Source organism: Octodon degus, unplaced genomic scaffold (assembly GCF_000260255.1).
Source record: "Octodon degus isolate 3935 unplaced genomic scaffold, OctDeg1.0 scaffold00055, whole genome shotgun sequence".
NCBI classification, from domain to species: domain Eukaryota; kingdom Metazoa; phylum Chordata; class Mammalia; order Rodentia; family Octodontidae; genus Octodon; species Octodon degus.
In genome coordinates, this window is record NW_004524631.1 from 7,366,725 (window position 1) to 7,392,354 (window position 25,630).

Genomic DNA, 25,630 nt, shown 5'->3' on the forward strand with positions numbered 1-25,630 from the left:
GAAGATATTCTATAGAGTAATCACAGACATTGCACCAGGAGAGGAACTCCTGCTGTTCATGAAGAGTGAAGACTATCCCCATGAAGCCATGGCGCCTGACATCCACGGTTAGTGCCACCCCCAGCAAGTGTCTGTCACCCTTATTTGGAGATTTGCAATATAGTGTTGGTAAAGGTCCATCGCATTTCGCATTTGGGTGTTCGCTTCTCTGGCTATCCAATATTGGTTTTAACGAACGTATTCTCTTGGAATGGCTATTTTCTTGATTAGCTCTCTTGCTGGTATTATGATGAAGTTAAAGTAAGGAGAGTACTTCCCTGAAGTACAGCCCAAGGGAATTTTGAGTATTTGAGTGGAGACATGGCCTTAAGCCTTCTGTCAATACCTTAGATAATGAGAACCCTTCCATCATGTGAGTCATTTCAGGAGGCTTGACTTTGAATTTTCCTGTATCTCGTAGATATTCTCATCTACGAGATGAAAACTCACTCTCCTGAACATCTTGCTAAAAAGGTGTTACTTTTGCTAACTTGATAAAGGAGTAGCTCGAGGTTAGCTGGGTTATCTGGCTTCTACCAGATAATGAAAGTCAAGATTTAGCTCTGCATGTGTATAGCTTGCTAAGTGCTTTGACAAATTCAGAGAAGAGTGGGTGTGTGTGTGTGTGGGAGAGAGAGAGAGAGAGAGAGAGAGAGAGAGAGAGAGAGAGAGAGAGAGAGAGAGAGAGAACACAAGCTTTTTTCCATGACCCCATAGAAAGGGGAGAGGGGAAAAATATAGATGAAATAATTTTAGAGCCAGCAGAAGTTTTGTTTGCCAGAGCGCTATTCTAAATCAGAGTGTACAATTAAAAATGATAATGAATACATATGTTTAGGTAAGATTAGGGGAAAACTACTTGTGTTCATTTATATCATGAGCTGAAAATTTAATATTTTTTTTCCTCTTCCTCTCTCCTAGTGTGACTTGGCTCAACAAAATATATTGGCTACTTTAGATAATATAGTGACATTTTGTTATTGGAAGGACCAATGTTTAAGTGTGATTTGTGTTTTATGATTCTTGGATTTAACTTAGGAAATACATAATAAATACATAATAATACAACTGATACATAGCTGTATCAGTGGTATTTGGGCGTGCCTACAGTTATTTTATTTTTTCTTGGAAACTGACATTCAAATAGCTTTAGAAGTCTAGAATTTCCAGTTGGCCTGGTAGAGTTTGCACTGGGGGTGTGGGAAAGTCTAGCCAATGGGGACACACATTCGTTGCTCACATGACAAAAGTGATCAGGGCTTTCTCTGACGTTTCACACATCCATGAATGGTAGATCTAAAGTGCTTATAGGCAGTTATTTTTTGAAATGTGAATGATTAATTTATTCTTCCAAAAAGGCCTAAATATAAGTGGTCATTCCTTTTAGGACTGCTATTCCTAAATTATCTTCCTTTAAAATGTTTTTGAATTATCTGTTGCATCTTATTTTGAATGGATCACATCCACGTTCCTATATACACTATATATTTCTATATGAGGCTTATAATGTTTAAATGGTGCTTTCTGATTTATGATGTCAGGATTTAACTGAGGAACAACAGAAGAAAGCACATATGTTGCCCACTTGGTATAGGTGCGATATTGTGTATATTCCATAATATTGTCTGGTCTAATTTTTTTATATGTAGCCAAAACCCACTGGAAAGGAATAATATCCATTTTACAGATAGAGGAATTGAGGCTCATCAAGGCTAAGTAAATTGACTAGTAAGACCACTTGGAAATAAGTGAAGGAATCAGCACTCAAAGTGAAGTTTTTGTCGTCTGTTATGTGGTCTGGGGGATTTTATTTTCTGTTCAGGATCTTGTCTGAAATCTAAATACAGATCTTAAATATATGAATAGAGTGTCGTAAACTATGGAAATGTTTCCTTTAATGAGCTAATGTCAATAAGATTACTGCCTCTAGATTGAGCTGACTTATTTTAGAATCATCATTCCCTTTTCCTTAATTCCATGTATCCAAAGTGGACAAATTGTTGAGTCTGTATGATTCCTTCACCTTTTTAATCTCATTTTTATGGATTTAGTTTAAGCCAAACCAATATCTTAGGTGGTTTACATAGAGAGGTATCATTGGGTCTTCTGCTGGGATTCTCACACTGGAAATGGCCAAAATGATTCTAAAAACCCAGTCTGATATGTGTCTGTTCTTTAACTTGCAATGTTTTTCGGTTACCTTTCTCATATGGACCTAAATAGTCTCTTGTAGCCTGCCAACCATGCTGTACACCACTCTTTCCTTACATGCACTCTATAAACCTGCCACATGTTACCACAGGTTCTTCTTTCTATGAATGTGCCATGTTCTTTCATGACTCCTTCATGCCATTCCCATGCCTGAGAGGAGCTCTCCTCATCCATCACTTGGCTGATCCTTACTTATTACATTGCTTTTTCTGAACTACTCTCCCTCAGATTGGATGGATTAGGCATATTCCTCTGGGCTTCCTTAGGCCACGTTCATGCATTGGTCAGGAAGAGCCTCATTCATAGTTCTTTGCTATGTGTATCTCGTGTGTGTGTGTGTGTGTGTGTGTGTGTGTGTGTGTGTGTGTCAATTACCAAGCAAAATGCACGACATTTGGTAGATGACTTAAATATTTCCTCAAAAAATTCTCTATAGGTCTAGAGAGCAGGCAGTATGCATCATGTTGTTTGTTCTGGAGTTTTTCAGCATTCTGGTCTGTTTGTAATTGTAGCTGTATGCAAGGTGTGGCCTCTAGAGTAGGTTCACAGCTATCAAACTGGAAAGAACAGAAGCAAGACTCTATTACTGCTTTTTTCTTTATCGATTTAAAGTGAAAATTAATGATTTTTTGTTATTTAATGTAAATTAGCACTGGTCCAGGCATAACATAAATTGGTAATGAAAACATCTTTTGTTGCATTCTAAGTGACAATGGATGTTGAAGCATTGCCAATTTTAATGATAGTGACAGGCTTAGTCATGACTCAGTAAGAGCCTGTGCCCCCTGTGCCTTCCAGGTAACATGGCATTGGTCTAGAGTGTAGTCTAGAGGGCAAAGATGAGTTCAAATCATGACCCAACCATTGGTTCTCTCCCTATTTACTTAACTTGTCTAAGAATTGGGATAAAAAATAGACTTATAAATTATGTACTCAAGTTGTAAGGAATATCAGTTGTCTATGTAGTGGCTTAAACAGATTGTGCATAATATGTGACACTTATTATCTTTAATATCTTATGATCCTAGAAAAGTTTAATCATGAAGTTTCATCTGATTAGTTGTACTGCAGCCAGAGTAATTACTTATGCTATAGTTACAAATTTTCTCCTGGTTCTTTATATATACTATTTATCCATGTTAAAATTGACCTGGTGAAAACTACAATCACTTAGTTCAAAGTAGATCTTATATAATATAATATGACAGCTATTTATGGTAGCCCTTTCTGACCTGACTGCCTACTCCTCGTAACACTTGAATTGTTTTCACAGAAGAACGACAATATCGTTGTGAGGACTGTGACCAGATCTTTGAATCCAAAGCTGAACTAGCAGATCACCAAAAGTTTCCCTGTAGCACACCTCATTCAGCATTCTCAATGGTGGAAGAGGACTTTCAACAAAAACTTGAAAGTGAAAACGACCTCCGAGAGATACACAGCATCCAGGAGTGTAAGGAATGTGACCAAGTTTTTCCTGATTTGCAAAGGTTAGAGATAGCATGTTGTACCACAAAATTTGTATTTACTCTGCAATAAATTGGTATGCTGAATTTTTAGAATTTGGAAAATACAGAACTTCAATGTGCTAATGGCACCTTCAGAAATCACTAAGATTTACAATGAAGATGAAATGAGTTATTTTGTTTTCAGGTGGAAAAATAATGTGTAAAATTGTCATCATTTTTTTTTTTCAATGCTAAGGATCAAACCCAGGGTTTTGCATATGGTAGGCAAGTCCTGCACCACTGAGCTATATCCCTACCCAAGATATTATTATTTAGGCAGTATTGGAAATTGAATATTCATCTTTCCAGGGGATGATAAATATTCAGGAAAAGAAGAATAGGTGCTACAAAAAAAAGATGCAAACTAAAATAGTTGTATACTAAGAAACAGGCTACATTTAGAACTATTTAGATGATAAAAATAAAGACTGGATTTAATTCTCAATTTATGATAATTTTTGTCATAGAACAGTGTAACTCATGGATTGAATTGGCAATATTTATCTCAACTGCATATATATATATATATATATATATATATATATATATATATTCAATTTCCCAGTCTTGTATTTCTGAAAAGGAAAAGAATAGGGTATTCTAAGTGAAGTAATCATTGAATATTTGTTTTTGACAAAATGAAAATCATATATTTCAGTGATAATGTTAGCTTTTTATAGCCATTTGTATTTATTTTAAGAACATTGTATAATTTCTGTTGTAGAAATTAACTGTAGATCCTACTGTTTAAATACTGTATGGACAGTTGCTCTAAAAAATGCTCTTTTAAGATCAGATAAGTAATAACTAGCCAATAGGCTTTTTGTTTGTTTATTTCTACCTAATGGTTTTTGCCTTGGCCCCAAAATAATTTTAATAATTATATCCATTGCTTTGCTTTTAAGTCTTGAAATGATTCTTGGAATGTGTAATTGTTATTTCAGGAGAACAAAAACATCATTGTATTTCAAAGACAATGGTAGTGCAACAACTGGCCTTATTTAAGTATGTGAACTGCTCAGAGTTGGTCTTTGACAAAAGACCTGCTTCAGTTTACTACTTAGTTTCCTTTTCCTAGAGGCTCTTTTCTCCTTTGCAACTCCATTTACTGATCTACATCATCTTCTGATTAGATTTCTTTTAGAATAGGACTTCACAAAGTATTCATTAACTTAACGGCATAAATGACTTATGTGCTAGCAAGTATAAGTCTACCCCATACACACACACACTGTTTTTAGGAGACTGAGTCAAATGAATGCATCTCCAGTCTTGAAAAGTCAGGCCTAATTTAGCTTTTAGAGATAAAACATTTAGGGAAATGAGAGAGCTTTCTGGTACCCTTCATACTGAGATTGCATAGAGAATAAATCTATTATATATGTTTGATAAAATGAAGGTTGCTTATCAAAAAAAGTTCCAGCATGTTTCTCGAATATAATAATGCCCAAATTATGAAACAAGTACAATTAGCTCATACTAATGAGAAGAAAAAGTATTTGTACTACAAATGTTATTACTTGTACCAGAAATTAAGTGTGCTATCTTCAGTTTTATTATAGACATTGCTACAAGCCAGAAATTAACAAATTAACTAATAAAATGTAATTCTTCCTATTGAGAGCACATACAGAAGTGTTAGGTGGAGAAAGTTTCTTAATCTACTAACTGCAAGATTAAGCCTGAGTCAACTGCACTTCATGTGAAACCAACGGTCAACCTAGTCCATTCAGTAAAGCATTCAGTGGCAAATAATAAGTGAACTGTCGAAACATACCTTTTGATATCCCGGCCAATTGGGTAAAGCACGTCCTGATGCAGCCTTTGAATGTCAGTCCACAAGTGCTATCTATTTCTGTGTCTCGGTTTCGTACAACAGCCACACACAGAAGCTACATTTTCAGAACATTTTCCACTTTACTGAATGCTATGTTGTTGCTTTATTTATTTTGTCTTTTTTTTGTGGTACCAGGAATCAAACTTAGGACCTTGTACTTGCCAGGCAGGCACTTATGCTTCTGAGCTATCTCTCCAGCCCTGTTGTTTTATGTTTTAAATAAACGAAAATTCCTTTCTTGACACGATGCATTCTTTGGTTCAGTATCTCTTACCTATAATCAAGAAATGAATGCACAAAAAGTAAGAAGAGAAAAAAAATAAAACAAGGCCAGGATATAAAGGCTGATCTATAGATCAAAAGAACCCAGAAAACTGAATAAAGGTCTGTAAACTGTGATTAAGTGGCGAAGTCTCTTTAACAACTGGCTGGATTTCATCATAAAGTCAAACCATATACTTAAAGGAAGAAATAAGACTCAACATACAGACCAAGCTATACATTTGGCAGCATATTTCAGGGTTGAAGATTCAACATACAACATTTTGGAGTATATAACATAAAATGGTTCACCAGCACAGATTGCTAGACATAGACAATGAAAGCTACAGTCTGTACCATGACTCTGGAGAACGTCCCTGACTGTATTCAGTGTTGACTGCAGTTGTTGATATCTTTCTCTTAACTCTTTTGTTAGCCTTTCAATTTCTGTAACAAATAGAGGATTGAATATTATAGATAAAGATAGGGCTTTTCTTACGACACCCCACACCTGTTCTCTCCTGGTACCTTGTGTCCACAGAGATATCTCCACTTGTGGTCAAACAGAATAGCACTTCCACCTTGATTGACTCAGAGGGAACAAAAATAAGTTCAAGTGCCAGTGTGAATAGAGTGTAGGGCGGAAGCTGAGGAAGAGAACAAGGGTGGGAAAGGTATTTCTGATTTACCGAGATACAAGAGCGGGCACTTCATTTTCTTACACAAACGCCTGTTCCCACATGAGATCTTCCTGGCACACAGAGATTTTAACTGATAGACAAAGATAGAGCATTCAGCCCAAAGAAAAATGAAACATGGAAAAGAATGAACATTTGCATGCTTGGTAGTTGAGTATTTTAAGCTAACCTCTTTATTATTGAAACTTTCTGATGTATAAAAAATTAGAGGTTGGTATTAAGAAAACTCACATGTTCAGCTTCAATAATTATCATATAAGGGCAATCTTGTTGCAGCTGTACTTCTTTTAGAATATTTCAAACAAGTCATTATATAATTTTATTCCCAAGTAGTTTAGGATGTGTTGGTAGAGGATAAGGGCTCTTACAACATTAGTTCAATGTCACACTTTAAAAAATAATGCCTTGAGCTAGCCAAATAGCTCAGCAGATTAAAGCACCTTCAACCAGGAACAGGAGCTGGGGTTCGATCCCCAGGCCTGCCATGCTGGCCCCACTCCTGGGGTGCACTGATATGAGAATTGAGACTGGGCGTGGTGGGGCTTGCCTGTAATGCCAGCTCTTGGGAGGCTGTAAACAGGCAGATCACTACAACTCTGATCTAGTAGTTAGACCCTGAACATCTTGTAGACCCTTCCCTAAAAATACAACAACAGCAACAGCAACAAATAATAATAATAGTAATAATAATAATTCCTTGATGCCATATATTCAGCAAGAGTTCAGATTCCCAGAGTTATCTCATAATTTTTAGAATCAAGATAAAATGTCCTCACATAAGAATAAATACATAAACTTCTCAGGTACATTTTGATTTAAATGTTCCCTCAATCAGTCTCCTTCCCTCTTTCTCTATCCCTCCTTATAATGTATTTATCAAATCTTATAGATGAAATTGAGATTATTTTTCTGTACAACTTGGTCCACTCTAGATTTGGTTGCATATATATTCTTGGTGGTGTTTAAGGTTTTCCCTGCATTCCCCCTATTTCCTGTGCATTCATAGTTACCTCTCAAGCCTTAGGTGGAATTTAAATTGTTTTAGCGAAAGTACTTCATTGATGGTGTTGTTCATTTCCATCTGGAAGAAGGTAATTGGTTACCTAGATTGACTTAGTTTTTTTTTTTTTTTTTGAGGCAGGGTCTCACTGTGCAGTTCAGGCTGGCCTTGAGTTCATTATGTACTCCAGCCTGGCCTTGAACGAGAGGAGGACCCCTTTACCTCAGCCTCCTGAGTGCTGGGATTGCAGGTGTGTGCCAACATGCCTGAATAATATTATTATTGTTAAAAAATTTACTATTACTGATGTTCAACTTAACCCTCCTTTGATTATTGGATTGTCAAATTGACACCTTAATTCTTTTCACATGAACTTCCTTTTTTCAAAGTTCTAACCATGTTTTTTCCCCCTTAGGAGGCCACAGTAGTGCATCTACTTAAAACATACATAGTTCTTTATTTTCTCATCTAATGGTATATCTAACTTTTTATCTCTATGTATTTGTCTGTCTGTCTGTCTATCTATCATCTATTATCTGCATTTGTCTCCACACACATATCTACCCCTCTGTGTATTTCCCCATTCATCTATATATTACCAGGGCCATACCTGGAAGTTGCCTCTTAAATATTACCTTGTAGCTCTCTTTCCATGGTGACATGGGTAGAAATAAAAATATCTTTTGCATCTAGGGGGTACACATATTAGACAGCATGCTCCCCTATATGTTCTTAAACGTTTTCTCTTGGAGTTTTTGTTGCAGCTGTTAACCATATGTGCTACTGTTAGAATTGTGTAGTGAATCTAGAACCAGACCAATAACTCATTGTTTACCATGCTCCTAAACTGTTGGGTAATCCCTGCTAGCTCTGTGGGATTTATTTTCACACAACAGGGCTACATCTATGAGTTGGCAGAAAACAAACTCTGGGAAACATAAGATGTACTTTTGTCTATCACCATCCGGTTTCTTCTCTTCTTTCTTCTCACTTCTTTTTTCCTTAATTCTTTTATTGCCCGCTGGATTAGTAATAAAATAACATTCAGTTTATCAGTGCGTTCTTTGTCACATGTTTTATTGACTCAGTTGTTCTCTTAACAGCTTGGAGAAGCACATGTCGTCACATACTGAGGAGAGGGAATACAAGTGCGATCAGTGTCCCAAGGCATTTAACTGGAAGTCCAATTTAATTCGCCACCAGATGTCACATGACAGTGGAAAGCACTATGAATGTGAGAACTGTGCCAAGGTACAGTGAATTTGCAGGCTCCTTGGCCTCTCTGCCATTCAGCTCTCTCTTAATCCATCACTTGCTGCGATACATGAAAACAAGCCTGGAGAGGGGAAACTATAAATATCTTGAGAGAAGTAGACTGAGTGTTGTATGCTAAAAGGCATTAGTAGAGGGTATAAAAACACTTAGTGAGTATCCTTTTATTTTTGTAAGGGAGCAATTGGGGCTTGATGGCGAGTTCCAAAACTAGGTGTCAGGCATCCTTGGTAAATTCCTGGTTCTGTGACTGATTTGCCAGCATAGGATTGTTTTATAGCCTAATGGGGAATAAAATTTTTATCCTAGTCACATTATTGATTTCTCTCAGTAGCAATCTGTGAGGAAGTCATATAAACTTTCTGAATGCCTATTCCAAAAGAATGGGAGAGTCCTACTTTGCAGGCTTTTGCACCCAGCTCTTCACTATACATCCTAACTTGGTTCTCATTAAGGACTGCAAAACTTCTATCTTAGTGGCCAGTGCCGAGCAGCATATGTATAAAAGGAAAGTATTCAAGGTAGATCGTAACTGTGAACTGTGGTAGCAATGCAAACTTTGGATTTTTTCATGCTTATTAACTCAGAGATGTTCTGGTATTACTAAAGTCACTGCCTTGTTCAAAAAGCTTCCTATAGCGTTGAATAACTTTACTCATGCCGGTGGAAACTGTGACATTTGAACTTATCTTAAAGGCTATTTTGCTTCTGAATGATGTCATTGGCTTTTTAACTCAACAAAATTTATAGTATGTCCAAAATAATAGTTTTAGCTTGCTGGTAACTTGCTGAAACACTGTGTTAGAATTCAGCCACAGAGAGAAACAATTTCCATAGACGTGTATCTTAAATCCCTTCAAATTCTGTACCCGTATAATATGTCTTTATTTAAAGGGTTAAAAATAGCACATTAGGTTAATAATGGCATGATCAGTATCTTATTATTTCACTATAATCACTGTAAATGAGGTTACATAGAAAAGGCTTGATTTTGCCTAAGAGTGCTATTCATTGTTTTTTTCTGAAACTGATACCTGTGGATATTCTGCGCTAAGGATACAGAGCTGAAGTATTTATAGTCCTACCCTAGAGGAGATCACACACTGGAGATGTGGCTTTCTTTCAGTCTTTGGAGAAAAGAAATATAAACAAAAGAAACAAGCAAAATAATTCCTTCCTGAGTTATCCCTGGTCTTTATCGTGCCCTTGGATTAAGTTTCTTGATTAATCAGTACTCATTTCCTAGCAGGTTTTCACGGACCCTAGCAACCTTCAGCGGCACATTCGCTCTCAGCATGTTGGTGCCCGGGCCCATGCGTGCCCGGAGTGTGGCAAAACGTTTGCCACGTCGTCAGGCCTCAAACAACACAAGCACATCCACAGCAGTGTGAAGCCCTTTATCTGTAAGTTTTGAACACTCCAGCCCTCCTTCCTGCATCTATCTCTCCTCCAAAAGGCACTATGATCAGGAGAATGCCCACAGATGGCCTTTAGGGGGTCACGGTAATAGCTATTTATGGTGCAATCCAGTAGAGCTATTTTCTGTTACAAGAAAATCTTTTATAACCAGATCCATGATGTTTTGCTTATATCCCTGGGGTGTTTTCTTTTAGATGAAATCAATAACAGGTAGAGAAAAGAGAAGTTGTTAAATAATGAAAGGGGAGCCTCCCCAGGTTTTAGGATTTAATTGAGACAACCAGATTTGTCTCACACTGTAAAGGTTCGTGGCTTTGTAAAACAGCAACTAGCAGATATCCCTAAACAAGATGAAGTGATTAAAAACATGCTCTGGATCAGAAAGAAGTGGAAGAAACCCACCTGGCAAGTAGGCTTATGACTGTGTGTGTGTGTGTGTGTGTGTGTGTGTAAGAGGGGGGGATAAAATGCTCCTTTATCTACCTCTCATTACTTCTCACAGGATAGGGATTGGTAATTCTCTAGTATTTGAACAGCAGAACATTTTTACTTTGATGCCAGACCTGCTGCTTCTCTTACCCGTGGTACTAAAGAGAATTTACAGGCAGTGTGCTTCAAGGAGACAGGCAATCTGACCACCTACTTAGAACATTCCTGGACAGAGCACTTCAATAACACATTTCAAGTCAAGTAAAACTCTTGATAGAAGCCCTCATTTGCTTCTATCCACCCGATCCTGTTCCCCGTGTTGTGCCTCAGTATTTCTTTAGGATCAGCTATTCTTGGTCCTTTTGGGCAACATCTCTAGGCTTCTTTTGTTCCCTGCTTAGCTGGGTTTAGAAATACAGTGATTTACTGAGTTGTACTCCAAAACAAAAGTGGATTTTGAATCCCAATACACAGAGAATTGGTGGAAAGTATACTTAGTACCTGCCAAAATCTCTAATTTAGGAAATCCTTTAAATTCTATTTTCCTAACTAATCTTATGGATTGTAATAGCCATTTGAGACACTAGTACAGGACCTGGTGGAAAAAAAAAACTAATATTCAGGGTCAATATGGATATGTCAAAGAATAACTCTCTCATTCTTTGCCTGGTCACAGCTTTCTCTTGAACCAGAGCTTTTTCTTCCATTTTTTTTTTTGCTTATAGCAGCACCTTGCTTTGCTCAGATGTTCTGTTCCCAGGGTGGAGTGAAGAGTACTAGCAGACCAACAAAAAAGTGCTATAGGCTCCGGGGAAGCTCTTTTGAAAGTCATGATACATGAAGTATGCAAAGAGAATTTTATACTTCTCCCCAAAAAACATTTATGGCCCTAGGCCATAATGCTCTGCAAATATACTTGGAAATACTGCAGACATTCAATGTTAATTTCTCAGCAATAAATGTTGGTAAATTTGAATATACTTTAGTGAGGAAAAAAGAGTAGAAGTCACAGGGAACTCTGATCATCTATCTAATGCCTTATATTTAAAATAAAAGTTAGGAGATGTAGATTCCTATCACCTGAGACTGTGAGATGTATAATTTTAGTTGTGTTAAAGCAAAATGTTTCACTTTCAAGTGCCACAGGTTGTCCTTGTCCAATCAGCTTGCATAAAATATTTCCTATGAATGCATCTGAAGTAATTATTGATAAATTTAAATAACAGATGGCATTCTTCAAATATAAAATCTGACAGAGAACCATGGAGTAATTATAAATAATAGCTGTGTAATTTCAGAACAAAAGAGTTTAAGGATCAGGGGTTGGTGTGGAGACTGGAGCGGAGGAGGTTCACCTAGGGCTGATGTCTGTTTCTCACCCGAAGGCCACACACCACGGTTCACCCCCACTCGTGTGTTTATGGCAACTGTCTCTTATTACATTGTGCCGCCAAGCTTGAGTCCAGTCACCAGTGCTACGGTAATTACTCACTGCCTTTACAAGAACCTCTACCCTTCCCAAATAGAAACCACATGCTCTAACAGTCTGAATACATTCAAAATACCTCTTAATTTGTTTAATAAGTAGAAAAATGCAATGCTAACTGCTGGCTAATTCCTTAATATTGGGAAAATTACAGTAGAGTAAAGACTTCAACATCAATTGAATCAGGGTACTTGGAGAGTTGGTGGCTTGTGGTATCCCAGGCCAAGCCTTCAAGTGCTGAAAACAAAGCTTGTGCTGAAGGAAGCACCCCAGTTTCTGTGTTGTTGAGAGTAGACCCAGGGGCTGCTCGTAATGTAACAAAAGGTGCAGTAGGGCAAGTTGGGTGTACCTGGTGTTAACGCGAATGCAGAGGTCCTTGGCTTCCTTAAAGCTACCCAGCCGTAAGATAGCAGAGAGCAACATTTTCCTGGTGAACATTCCCCAGCCTTTCAAAAACATACCTGATCGAACACCGATCAAGACATTTTCTCAACATCATTTAATCCCCAGAGGAGACATGTTGCTTTCTTAATGAATTTTTATAATTAAACATTTTGCTGACTCTTTCTTGTTATTCTTTTAACTGAATTAGTATTAAGTATACATAATTAGTATATGATAATAAATAATGTTATATATAATTATACTATATGTAGTTATATAGTATATATTATACATATAATCAGTATTAATTATATAAATATAGTATGGGTTTTTACATTCTTTATCATATGACTTTAATATATCAAGTAGTCTAAACAATACATATATCTATAGTATATGATTATATAGCATATGTATGCATATTAAATTTTTAGAAATCTTTTACTTATTTGATATAGGGTTTCCCTACGCAGCTTGGACTCATAGTGATTCTCCTGTCTCAGCCTCCCCAGCCCTGGGACTATAGGTGTATGCCACCATGCCCGGTTTCGGTTGCCAGCATGGGGTGTGGGCTGGCATGACATGTGGTTCTGAGGATTGAACTGGGTCCTTGTGCTTGCCAAGCAGGTGCTTAGACTGCCAACCTATTTCCTCTGCTCAATATATATTTTTAAGAGAGATTAGGCAATGTAGTCTGATGGAATGATTTGAAAAGAAGTCATACACATTTTCTCTTCTCTTTAAAATGTATTTTACAGCCTTTCCAGTGTTCTGAATCATCCTGTCACTGAAGGCTCCTTTCATATAACCTGGCACATTCATGTATAGCTTGACCTTTAGCAGTAAAATAAATAGATACACAATCACTTGGTGCTTCCTGTTTGGATGTGTGTAGGTTAATTCAAGTTCTGTATGAATTTTGCTTGAGTGAGACAAATAAAATCTGCTTACTGTGACTTATTTTGAACTTTTATTGATTTGGTTTAGGGGCTGAAGCATTCTTTTCAAGGCAGCCATTACAGGAAAGCAATAAATGTTACATTTTTGTCTTCAGGTTAATTTCTTAAAATAAATTTGTTTCACTGATTGCATGTAAAGTATGCCATATTTCAGCATGCTAAGCATGCACAGCAACATGTAAGTAAGCTCACACATAACATCACTCATCCACCATAAATAATAGGATATTTAAGAAACTGCTTTGATAACCCTGCTGGACTGTGAAATGAGTAGAACTCACCTAGCAAGAAAGTTCTCAAGAGTTAACAAAGTTTTATTTTAAAATATACTCAGAAACATTGGCTTTTATGTGGGGAAATTGATATTCTAATTCACTGGCAAATTCTTGATACAGAGAGATATTTTGAAGCCACACCCACACAATGTCCTTTCTGTATCAGAACACTCACGCACTCTCCCCTGCTTACTATAGTTGGCTCTAACACACAGGAGTCAAGCCCTCAGATAACCAAGGAAGATATGACAACAAGAGGACATGGTTCCCAAGGACAAGGGTTTCATAAATGCAGGAAGATTAGCACAGCCAGTGGTGTGAGGGGAAGTCAGAGGACGTGATCATAGTTCATGGGAACCAGCAATGCAGGATGGGCTACATTCAATGTAGTTTCCTCTGCAGGCTTAAAATAGAGCCATTGTAAATTATGTCAGTCTTTCTCAAGTCATGAAAATGATTGTTAAAAAAGTCTCTGAATACACAATGTGCATTGTTGTGTGGCTTTGATGTGTGAATGATGAGAGTGCATGATATAATACCAATTAAATAATGGTAGAGCAAGCACAAGCTCTTTTCCCCAATGGGAGAGGTAATGTGAACTTTCTGATGAAGAGAGAAGTTTTCTAAAATTTTGTTTTGTTGCCTCTTTAATAGAATTCATGAAGTGACCTAAAATTTTCAAGGAGTTCCTGTTATGTTTCATACTTAATACTCTTGAGATTTTTGTTTTTAAGGTTCTTCTGGGACAGTACTGGGTGGGGGAAAACAATGCATGCTGAAATTTGAATTTTCCATAACTTTAAATATACAAATATTGTGCAAATCATTATGCCATGGGAATGACAAAATATTTAAGTATATATAATATATGAAATATTTGTGCTGCCTCGAGACATTTGTCAGGTTGGATGCCTTGCTTTGGAAACTAGTGGTATGGGGTTTTCTGTTTGGAGCACCCAGATTGGTGCCTCCAACTTCTCTTCCTGGCTTCCTAATTGAAATTATTTTGGGTAAACCAATTGTGATACTTGCTAAATTCAGAAGCAATTGCCATAAAGCCTGAGATTCTTTTTTGTTGTTTGCACACAGGTGAGGTCTGCCATAAATCCTATACTCAGTTTTCAAACCTTTGTCGTCATAAGCGCATGCATGCTGATTGCAGAACCCAAATCAAGTGCAAAGACTGTGGACAAATGTTCAGCACTACGTCTTCCTTAAATAAACACAGGAGGTTTTGTGAGGGCAAGAACCATTTTGCGGCAGGTGGATTTTTTGGCCAAGGCATTTCACTTCCTGGAACCCCAGCTATGGATAAAACGTCCATGGTTAATATGAGTCATGCCAACCCGGGCCTTGCTGACTATTTTGGTGCCAATAGGCATCCTGCTGGTCTTACCTTTCCAACAGCTCCTGGATTTTCTTTTAGCTTCCCTGGTCTGTTTCCTTCCGGCTTGTACCACAGGCCTCCTTTGATACCTGCTAGTTCTCCTGTTAAAGGACTACCAAGTACTGAACAGACAAACAAAAGTCAAAGTCCCCTCATGACACATCCTCAGATACTACCAGCTACACAGGATATTTTGAAGGCACTATCTAAACACCCACCTGTAGGGGACAATAAGCCAGTGGAGCTCCAGCCCGAGAGGTCCTCTGAAGAGAGGCCCCTTGAGAAAATCAGTGACCAGTCAGAGAGTAGTGACCTTGATGATGTCAGTACGCCAAGTGGCAGTGACCTGGAGACAACCTCGGGCTCTGATCTGGAAAGTGACATTGAAAGTGATAAAGAGAAATTTAAAGAAAATGGTAAAATGTTCAAAGACAAAGTAAGCCCTCTTCAGAATCTGGCTTCAATAAATAATAAGAAAGAATACAGCAATCATTCCATTTTCTCACCATCTTTAGAGGAGCAAACTGCCGTGTCAGGAGCTGTGAATGATTCTATAAAGGCTATTGCTTCTATTGCTGAAAAATACTTTGGTTCAACAGGACTGGTGGGGCTGCAAGACAAAAAAGTTGGAGCTTTACCTTACCCTTCCATGTTTCCCCTCCCATTTTTTCCAGCATTCTCTCAATCAATGTACCCATTTCCTGATAGAGACTTGAGATCGTTACCTTTGAAAATGGAGCCCCAATCACCAAGCGAAGCAAAGAAACTACAGAAGGGAAGCTCAGAGTCTCCCTTTGATCTCACCACTAGGCGAAAGGATGAGAAACCCTTGACTCCTGCCCCCTCCAAGCCTCCAGCCACACCTGCCACAAGCCAAGACCAGCCCCTGGATCTAAGTATGGGCAGTAGGAGTAGAGCCAGTGGGGCCAAGCTGACTGAACCTCGAAAGAACCATGTGTTTGGGGAAAAGAAAGGAAGCAATGCTGAAGCCAGGCCAGCGTCAGATGGCTCCTTGCAGCATGCAAGGCCCACTCCCTTCTTTATGGACCCTATTTACAGGTAAGGGAGTGTGGGAGGTGAGGAATATGAGCCGATGTGTGAAAGCCTTTGGCTCCACCTTTATACCTTTTTTATGACTCATTATTATAAAACTGAAGTTGTTCGATCTAATGAATGAATTTTTGGTTCAGATGGTTGGCTTGTTAGGTTTGGACTTACTTTTGGCTGTCTCTGAAATTGGGGTATTTGGAATGAGCCCACAGACCTTTGTTCCTTAACAATTTATTTTTAAACATGAGCTTTGATTTTGAAGTGGAAACTATGGAAAAGCCATACACAGAACAAATTGTCAAGTGACAGAAGAATAAAGTTCCTGAAGGAACCTCAGGTTATTTAGACTAAAATGTGACAGATACCAGCAAGAGTCTATTCTTTTTTAACTTACTGACACATCCTTTACAAATACTGGTCATGGTCTATTCTAAATAAATCTCTTAGAAGCTGCAAGTAAATAAAATATTAATCACAAAAGGTTTTTATCAATGGGAATGGTTTGCTCAAAAACTGTCTCCACTTACTACCTTCATTATCCATTTTTTTTCTTTTAGATGTATCCAAAGTTTTTTGAGTAAAACATGTTTATTTTAAAAAAGGTTTCTAGGGCTAGCCAGATACCTCAGCGGATTAAAGTGCCTGCTTAGGTAGACACAGGGACCCGGGGTTTTGATCCTCTGCGTGCTGTGCTGGCCCTGTCCCTGGGGGCATGCTGAGGCAGGACTGAGAATGGGCATGGTGTGCACGCCCGTAATCCCAGCACTTGGGAGGCTGAAAACAGGAGGATCACTACGAGTCCAATCTACATAGAGAGATCCTGTAGACCTTCTGCTAAATACCTAAAAGAAAATAAAAAAGTAAAAAAGGCTTCTTAGATAATGTTTTGTTAATTTCACTTGATTCTTTAATGTGATTTTTAAATAATGGTTTTCTTTAAATTCTTTGAATAATATTGGTTGTTTATTATAAAGTAAATATTTCAATATTTTTCAGTTTACTTTCTCATTGAAATTTGAGTGTTGGCAACACCTCATGGAATGTGGATAATCTTTTACTGAATGTACTTATGATGAAAATATTTTCATATTTTGATTTTTATTGAAATATTTTGGATTTTTTAAATTCATTAATATTAATGGGGGGCTGGGAAGATAGCTCCATAGAATAAGCACAAGGTCCTGAGTTCAATCCCCAGTACTGCAAACCCCCCCCCCAAAAAAAAACCTTCCATTTAAAAAAAAAATTAATGGACTTCTTATGATTTTGTGAGCACTGAAACTTTAATATTTTTTAATTTAAGTCATCTTTTTCTACCTATACTATATAGTGTGTTAACTAAAAACATCTCCAGTGTGTGAAAGGCTCCCCTCATTTCAGCACAGGAGGAATTTTAAAAGACAATCCAATGCCATCCTTACCATATATAAGGATTTCCCCCCTTACTATACCTTAGTTCAGACAGCAGGCCCATCATTAAAGAAAGAAAAGCACACCTTCTTATTTTGTGCATTAATGTATCCTATGCATTTCCAGTAAGATTACATTTCTAGTCAATGGCACACTTCTGCTCTTGGTGAAGTTTGTTTGTCAGACACTCATTCTTACACCTTCCCAACAGTAGTGAGCTTTCATTTCTTCCATGTGTCCAGTAGACTCATTTCTATCATTTTCTGATCTTCCTTTTGTTCTAGCTTTCATCATTCCTCTTGTGTCCCAGTTTCAGTTAAAGCCCTATACCCATCATTTTACTGATTTCATGACCTAAACCCTAATTTTAGTGTCAGGTATGTGTTAAAATCTCACCATCCATGTTTTAGACTTTTTTCCCCACCAATATAATGTAGCTATACTGTCACATGCTTTAATAAGTGAAATAATATATGCAAAATATAGTGCAGCTAAAATTCCTACAAATGGTAGTATTTTGTTTTAATTCTATTTTAAAAGCTTGAGAGGTTTAAAAAGGAAATTAGCAATAGTTAGTAAAATAATTTAATTTAGCCCATAGCAATTCCCTATATGCTTAATTGAAAAAAGGACAGGCACTTTTGAAGCAAAAAATTTATATGTAATATTCAACTAGTTCTGTTATTTTTTCTCCACCAGTCTTCTACCTGCAGTGGTTGTCAGCAGTAGCACCTAGAGCAAGTGTGTATGTGTGTGTGTGTGTGTGTGTGTGTGTGTAAAAGTGATTAGCAGGGTATATAATTTTATAGTATGTTTGAAAGCTGTTGTTATTATTTACAGATTTGAAAGAAATTGAATATTTGGGGGAAGTAGCTCTTTGGTAGGAAATGGCTTTGATTTTTCAAAATTAATCTTGTTCTCATGCTGTCAGAATCACTAAGCATTTTGTCTCCATGTGAAATGGAAAGGTACTAAATCTATGACAAATTCTTCTAATTTAGTGACTCCCCATTTTTCACATTTCCTCGTCATTAATACTAGCCATTAAGGACTTTTCCGTTATAAATAAAACCTTTCTTTGAGCTCCTAGGAGTGTCTTACGTATTCTTCAAGACGCCTTTGCATTTTTATTAATGTGCAACCCAGAAGCCTATTATTTGCTTTGTTGTTTTAAATGTCAATGATTATACACTGATTGATATGTGAAACTGATTCACCTCCAAAATCTAATTTTAACCTTTCAGAGTAGAGAAAAGAAAACTAACTGACCCACTTGAAGCTTTAAAAGAGAAATACTTGAGACCTTCTCCAGGATTCCTATTTCACCCACAAGTAAGTATTTTGAGTTTGAGATTTCAAACTTGTAAACCAACTTGTTGATCCTGAAGAGCAGGTGCAAAGAAATGAAAGAAATCTTGAGAACACGAGGATTTCCTTTGACGCTGCTGTGGAGGAACACAGGAAATTCTAGCAGAATTAAAACCCATGCTCTTTGAAGAAAAAGCAGTTAATATATGTGTAAAACTAATGTGGTTATGGTGTTAAATTATTGTCTGCTTCTGACTACTTACTGAGCCAAATTGTACTTTGCAGTTAGCAGAGCTCAGTCAAGGAAGTAAATATTGAAGTTGTCTTTTGTGTTTAAAGGTTGCTGATACTAAGATAGGGATCATACTGTGACTCGTCCCAAACTCATGAAGGTCATTCTTGTTCTTTTAGTACTTAGATAAAAAACAGGAAATGAGTCTACCTGAGAAATTGTTACCATAGAGGGTGAAGGAATTTATCGAGAGATCACTGGGCATTCCAACACAGTTCTGTAATTGCACAAGAATTCACCACAAAACACAAGTCTATTTGTTGAGTAGAGTCATGCTCATTTATCAAAATATATATAGTTTCTCATTTCATGGTGGAAAACAGTATTATCTAATTGGTTGATCTCTGTCTTTACCCTTTAACCTGGTTTACATATTTATCTACATCTGGAATATTGAAAGAACAAATGCATGAGCATTTTGGTGTTTAAATTTTTGTTTAATTTTATTTTTTTCTGAAAGAATATAAGCTATCTCTGATCTTTATAGACAGAAAAAATTATAAAAATGTCTGAAAAGAGTAGATTAATTTATTCTATTGATGGTATTCAAACTGGAAAGGATAAAGCTGATGAAAATTTATGCAGACTCTCACAAAAAGTTAGGTAAGGGCTGGGGAAATAGCTTGGCAGTCTAAGTGCCTACCTTGCAAGTGTAAGGACCCAGGTTCAATCCCCTGTACTACATGCTGTGCCAGCCACCAAAACAAGGCATGGTGGAGCACGCCTGTAATCCCAATGCTGGGGAGGTTGAGACAGGAAGATCACTATAAGCCCAACGTGTGTAGCAAGACCCTGCACCATATAAACAAACAAACAAACAAATATTTTTAAAAAGAAAAAGAAAGTTAGATAATTCAATTAATTAGGGATGTAATTCTATTTTGTTTTTTCTTGTTACTGCTTATTCAACTTCTCAAGTGTTTCCTCCAAAGCTCTGAGAAAGCATATAAGAGTTTAAATAATTGGAGAAATTTGTTACTGCCCCAGAGTTCTTGCTTGAATTCATCTTGTGAAAGTATGTGTTAATATAAAGTTTTAGAAACATTCTACACTTGGGAGGCTGAAAACAGAAGGATCACTAGGGGTCTGATCTCTGTAGTGAGAACCTGTAGACCCTGTCCTAAATACAGAAGAAAAAAAATTCTAGTTAGCATTAACTTTGTAATAGGAGGGCTACAGAATGTTATCATTTACATGATTACTTTATGGAAAAGAACGAAGTTCCAAAACAGGAGCTGTTGGTCAGCAAATACTTTATACCTAGCATGATCTAAGTATTACTTGTAAAGATTCTTGGGTAAGTAAACCTGACTACAACATGCATTTTGTATCAGATGTGCTGAAAGTACATCATTCTTGATTATCTTCCTTTCTAAATAGAAATGATGTATATATTCATAAGAATAAAATATTTTATATTTTATTACACTATTTTTATTGCAATATTGCAATAGCTTTATATACTAATAATTTTGAAAATCTAGTAATTAACCACTGCAGAATTGATGGTTTTGGCTGTCTGGCATGATGGAGCTTGGAAGTGTGTCTTGGAGTAACTCAGCTAATCAATAGTACTCAAGTAGTATCTTTAGTTGTGTTGTTGAGGCTGCACAGATGTGATGCATCAATCTAGACAATTACTTCCACAGTCATTTTGGCCTTAGGGGAAAGCCAGAAGTTTCATGGTGCCAAATCCAGTGAATGGGGTAGATGAGGACACACCATAATATTTTTAACATCCTACACCTCCACTGGATGGCACTCAGCAGTGTTCACCATATATTTGATTTTATGTTGTAAAGACACTCATGAAACAGAACTTCCAGAAGTGTTTCATGATGTGGTAAGAATGATGGGAATGATGGTGTGTTTTCGAAACAATGGGAGGAGTTTGAAAGAGATTAATGGCGATATATCTTTTTTTATTTTTCATGTATTTATGTTTTTCAGGGGAACCAGGGATTGAACTCAGGCCCTTGATCTCAGTCCCTTGTGCTTGCCAGGGAAGCACTTATTCCACTAAGCCATCTCCCCAGCCCCAATGGCGATATATGTTTAACAGTTCTAAACTTTTGAAAATTTAAAGATTTAGCCTATATTTTGATCATAGTTCACTAACCACAGTTAGCATTGAGCTTGCCATGTGGAGGGCTCTGATGACAAAGAGCTCTTACTAAAGGATACAAAAGAATCCTATTGTGGATATAGAGAGAAATTAGTCAAATGCCCTCTTTCTGTCCCCTGAGTCCAGTTTCTTTGCCAGGACTATGCCAGGTCTCTCCAAGTACTTGGAAAGCTGTTTATTGTGTTCTTGGCATGACCTCAGTGGGCAACAGTAAGGGTAGCACAGAGCAAAAGCTCCAAACTGAGTTTCTATGACTTGCTGTCATTTAACAGCTAAGTAAGTCCTCGCACAAAACTTTTCATTGTTATATTTTCTATTTAAAGTATATTGCATATCCATTTGCGTGTGGTGGTACATGTTTGTAAGCCCAGTAGCCTGCAGTGCTGAAGTAGAGGGATTCCAAGTGGGAGCCCCGTTGGGCAATTTAGTGACATAGTGAGACCCTGTCTCAAAATATGAAGTGAGAAAGTGCTGAGGATGTAGTTTATTATTAATACTATGGATTCAATCCTAAATTTTTGCAAAACTAAATAAAAAAATTAGAGCCAATCATAAAAGTCACATAGCCCTTTTGCACTTCTGGATCTTCCTTTTCAAAATGGGAATGCTGTGTGCCTTGTTTCTCAGGGTTATCATACTAACAAAAAAGATCATATTCTTTTTTTTTTTTTTTTTTTTTTGCGGAACCAGGGATTGAACTCAGACCCTTGTGCTTGCCAGGAAAGCACTTATTCTACTGAGCCATCTCCCCAGCCCCAAAAGATCATATTCTTAATGCTTAAAAGTTATAAACTTTATTAAGTTATAAACAGACATGTCAGTGCTTGGGAGTAATATTCTCTGGACAAGTCTGGCTTTGTAGTTTTTGTGTATTTCACATTCTATTGGAACACCCCTCTTTGTGGAAGAATCCCTAGTCACTGATAAGTGAACACTTCAATAAATATTTATTAGTTTTGTTGGAAGGTTTTTAGGTCATCTTACTACCATATATAATAATAATGGTTATTTTAAAATTTTATTAAAATATTTAGAAGATGCATGAGTACATATATCAAAATTAAGAGATAAATCATTAGAGACTGGGTGTGGTGGCACATGCCTGTAATCCCAGCACTTGGAGGCTGAAAACAGGAGGATCACTATGAATCCCATCTATGTAGTGAAACCCTGTAATAAATACATTTAAAGAAAGAGAGACAGAGAAAGACAGAGAGAAAGAGAGATCGAGAGAGAGAAAGAGAGATCGAGAGAGAGAGAGAGATCGAGAGAGAGAGAGAGAGAGAGAGAGAGAGAGAGAGAGAGAGATCCTTAGAGTTTAAGGTTTTCTGCTCATGTCTTGAAGTCATATATTTGCATCACTGGGGTTATCAATTATTCTTTCATTTTTTCTTATAGATACCTAGCTTACTACAAAAGAGAAATAATCACTATAGAAAATATATATTCTTTATATAATTATAGTTTTATCATTGACATTATATAAACACAGGAATTGGATTTTGCAGAAAATTTCCTGGATAGGCATTTAAAAATTATTCATGACATCTTCTTGTTTGCAATGTAATTTTGAGAGGGAGACAGTTATCACGAAGAAGTGAGATGGAGGGATGATGTTGCTGTATGATGTCTGTGAACGTCCATGTCACCAATTTATCTTTTGGGTACCATGAAGTCACATTTATAGCTCACTAGCAATTATACCATTGTAAAAGTGGCTATTATTCATTGGTTTGATTTTCCTATCTTTAAAATTTTATTTTTGGTTATTTGTGCATTTTATTTTAAAGGTTTGGCTTTCTGTACATCTCTAAGAAACACTACTACTTAAGTTTCTGTTATTTTCATCACATTTTTTTTTCTTTGTTTTCCTGTTATCTGGTTGTTTCATTCCAGAGAACTAGGATTCAGTTAATCTTTTCCCAAGTTGTCATTGATACACTGATGTGAAAATCACTTAAGTCCTTTTCCATTCATCTTCCAGTGTGTTTTCAACAAGTGTTTCCTGTTAGTGTACTTCTCCTGTGATTAAACTATCATTCTTTGAAACCTATGCATCTTCTTAATGAAAGATACCAAAAACTAAAGAAAGCAAGACATACATCCCTTTTGACAAAGAAAAATGATAAAGAGTGTGATCTTTGTGTGGACTGGAAGAGTCTTCAAGCCCCTAACATTTTCCTCAGTGAATATTGCTGTAAATTGTTACAAATAACTAGACCCTTAGTTCTTTGAATGAATATGAAGCTTTCTGATGAATGATGGTTGAAGTTCCACACTGTTGCCAGTGACCTTCCAAGAGCATTACCTTTCTGTCATTTAACTATCTACACCTCAGAAAATATATTCTTTATCACTGACATTATAAAACACAAGGGATTGGATTTTGCAGAAAATCACTTAATTTTCAGTTATTAAAGAAAAATTGGGATTATGATTTTGTAGTGAGTAATAACAGGAAAAGAAGCATTTGCCTTGTAATATTTAGTAATAGCATTTATCTTTCTTACAATAAAGAGAATTTTCATTTATAACCTTTATTCTAAAATTTATTGTAGATAATAGATGAAATTTAGTAGGATTATAAAAATATTTGATTTTTATTTCTAAAGTTATCACTCAAGGTACACTTGCATGATAAATGAAATCTGCTAAATTAGTGAAATGTTTATCTTTCAACGGATAGAGTTCAGTGAAGATACCAACACAGAAGTAATTTTTGTTTTTGTTTCAATTTTGCTCCCAGTTCCAAGTGCCTGATCAGAGAACTTGGGTAAGTTTCCTACTTATATTTTGACTGAAATAATGTAGCATTAACAAAAGATTATCTTATAAATTGCTATATACACTTAAAGAATTTTGAGTCCCTTTCCATTAAATGATATGGCTTCAATTGATAATTTATCAAACTGCATAGTATGTTTAAATATAATTGGATATTTAATAAGCCATAAATAGCTCATGGAATGATTTTTATATGATGAATCTGACCCATTCTTCTTAGTAATATGTTAATATTAAACTCTTTCTGGACACCTGGGAGCATGTTATTAAAGAAAAATTGAAATGGGTCCTTAAGTGGGAAAAACCTTTGTTTGGGGGACAGAATATTAAATATGCTTTTGCTAAAGCTTTATCTTGGATATAACATGGACTTATATGTAGACACAGACTGACAGTGGAATTCTCCATATATCCCAAGGTAGAATTGGCTATTTGAAAAAAGATTTGTTTAAAATCCCCTGTTGAATAGGTTTTTCTTAGCATTAGGTCTTAGTAGTTCAACTTTTAACTACTCTTTTCAGATACCATCAGTTTCAGTTAATTATAAAAAGGACAGCTATTTTTTGTTGAGAAAGCTCTTTAAGATATAAAGAATTCTATTTAGCTTTCACCTCCATATAAAACTTGATCAATGGAAATAATGTATATCTCTAAATTTCCTCTAAACATATGTGTATTTATTTTGTCACTCATAATTATGCAGATTTCTGAGGGATCAGGAAAAGTCATACGATGTAGGTCAGCTGCCTTTTAAAGCCATTATATAATTACTAGGTTATTAGGAATTAATTTTAGTTGAAGCGCTTTAGCACTCAACCTATTTCCTGTGTTTGATATCAGTTTTTCTTTACCAGGAATTTCTCCATTTTCTCTCTCTTGCGGTATATGTAACATAGGAAATGAATGTTGATTTTTTTTATTCTGATATATTCATTGAAGGATTAACTTTATACTTCTTAAAAGATAATCATAGAAGGAAGGAAGGAAGGAAGGAGAAAAAGACAGAGAGACATAGACACAAAGAAGAGAGAAAAGTAGATTCAGAGAAAGAAGCAGATAGAGACAGACAGAGAGACAGTCAGACAAAAAACAACAACAACAACAACAAAAAACAGAATACCTTCAACAAAGTTGTGTGGTCAGTGTGGTTGCTTGTTTTCTGACCTACATTTCTGTATGTCCTCTTTCACCTTCCTGGTACAGGTCTGTCTTGAGTATCTTGTCTTCTGACGTTTGTCTTTTCTAAGGTCAAGTAGCTATGTTGTTACCCTACATAGCATAACTATCCTTTTGCTGACTTCTGAATCCAATTAAGATTTTCATTTAGATTCTCTTTGCTTATACTACAACAATAGAGCAACTGCCATTGCAGTGCTTTGGAAATGCTTCCGTTCCATTGGCTCACAGCTTTTTTAGGGCTATGATTTACATTTCTTTTTTTTTTTTTTAAAAGAATTTTATTTATTTATGTGTGTGTGTGTGTGTGTGTGTGTGGC

The 25,630-nt window shown here is 36.5% G+C and overlaps 1 protein-coding gene across 15 annotated transcripts in view; it reads left to right on the top strand.

The window, feature by feature from the left end:
- Window positions 1-25,630, top strand: part of Mecom (MDS1 and EVI1 complex locus) — a 550,507-nt gene that overhangs the window by 502,410 nt on the left and 22,467 nt on the right. For 8 of the 15 annotated variants that reach the window (XM_023717748.1, XM_023717752.1, XM_023717751.1 and 5 more), the window contains 7 exons: window positions 5-107; window positions 3,524-3,740; window positions 8,658-8,805; window positions 10,073-10,229; window positions 14,868-16,224; window positions 18,870-18,957; window positions 24,097-24,123. In XM_023717748.1, coding sequence (XP_023573516.1) covers window positions 5-107; window positions 3,524-3,740; window positions 8,658-8,805; window positions 10,073-10,229; window positions 14,868-16,224; window positions 18,870-18,957; window positions 24,097-24,123 — 2,097 coding nt within the window. The remainder of the gene's footprint in view (window positions 1-4; window positions 108-3,523; window positions 3,741-8,657; window positions 8,806-10,072; window positions 10,230-14,867; window positions 16,225-18,869; window positions 18,958-24,096; window positions 24,124-25,630) is intronic. The other 7 variants (XM_004633475.3, XM_023717753.1, XM_004633480.3 and 4 more) reach the window with 5 other exon arrangements.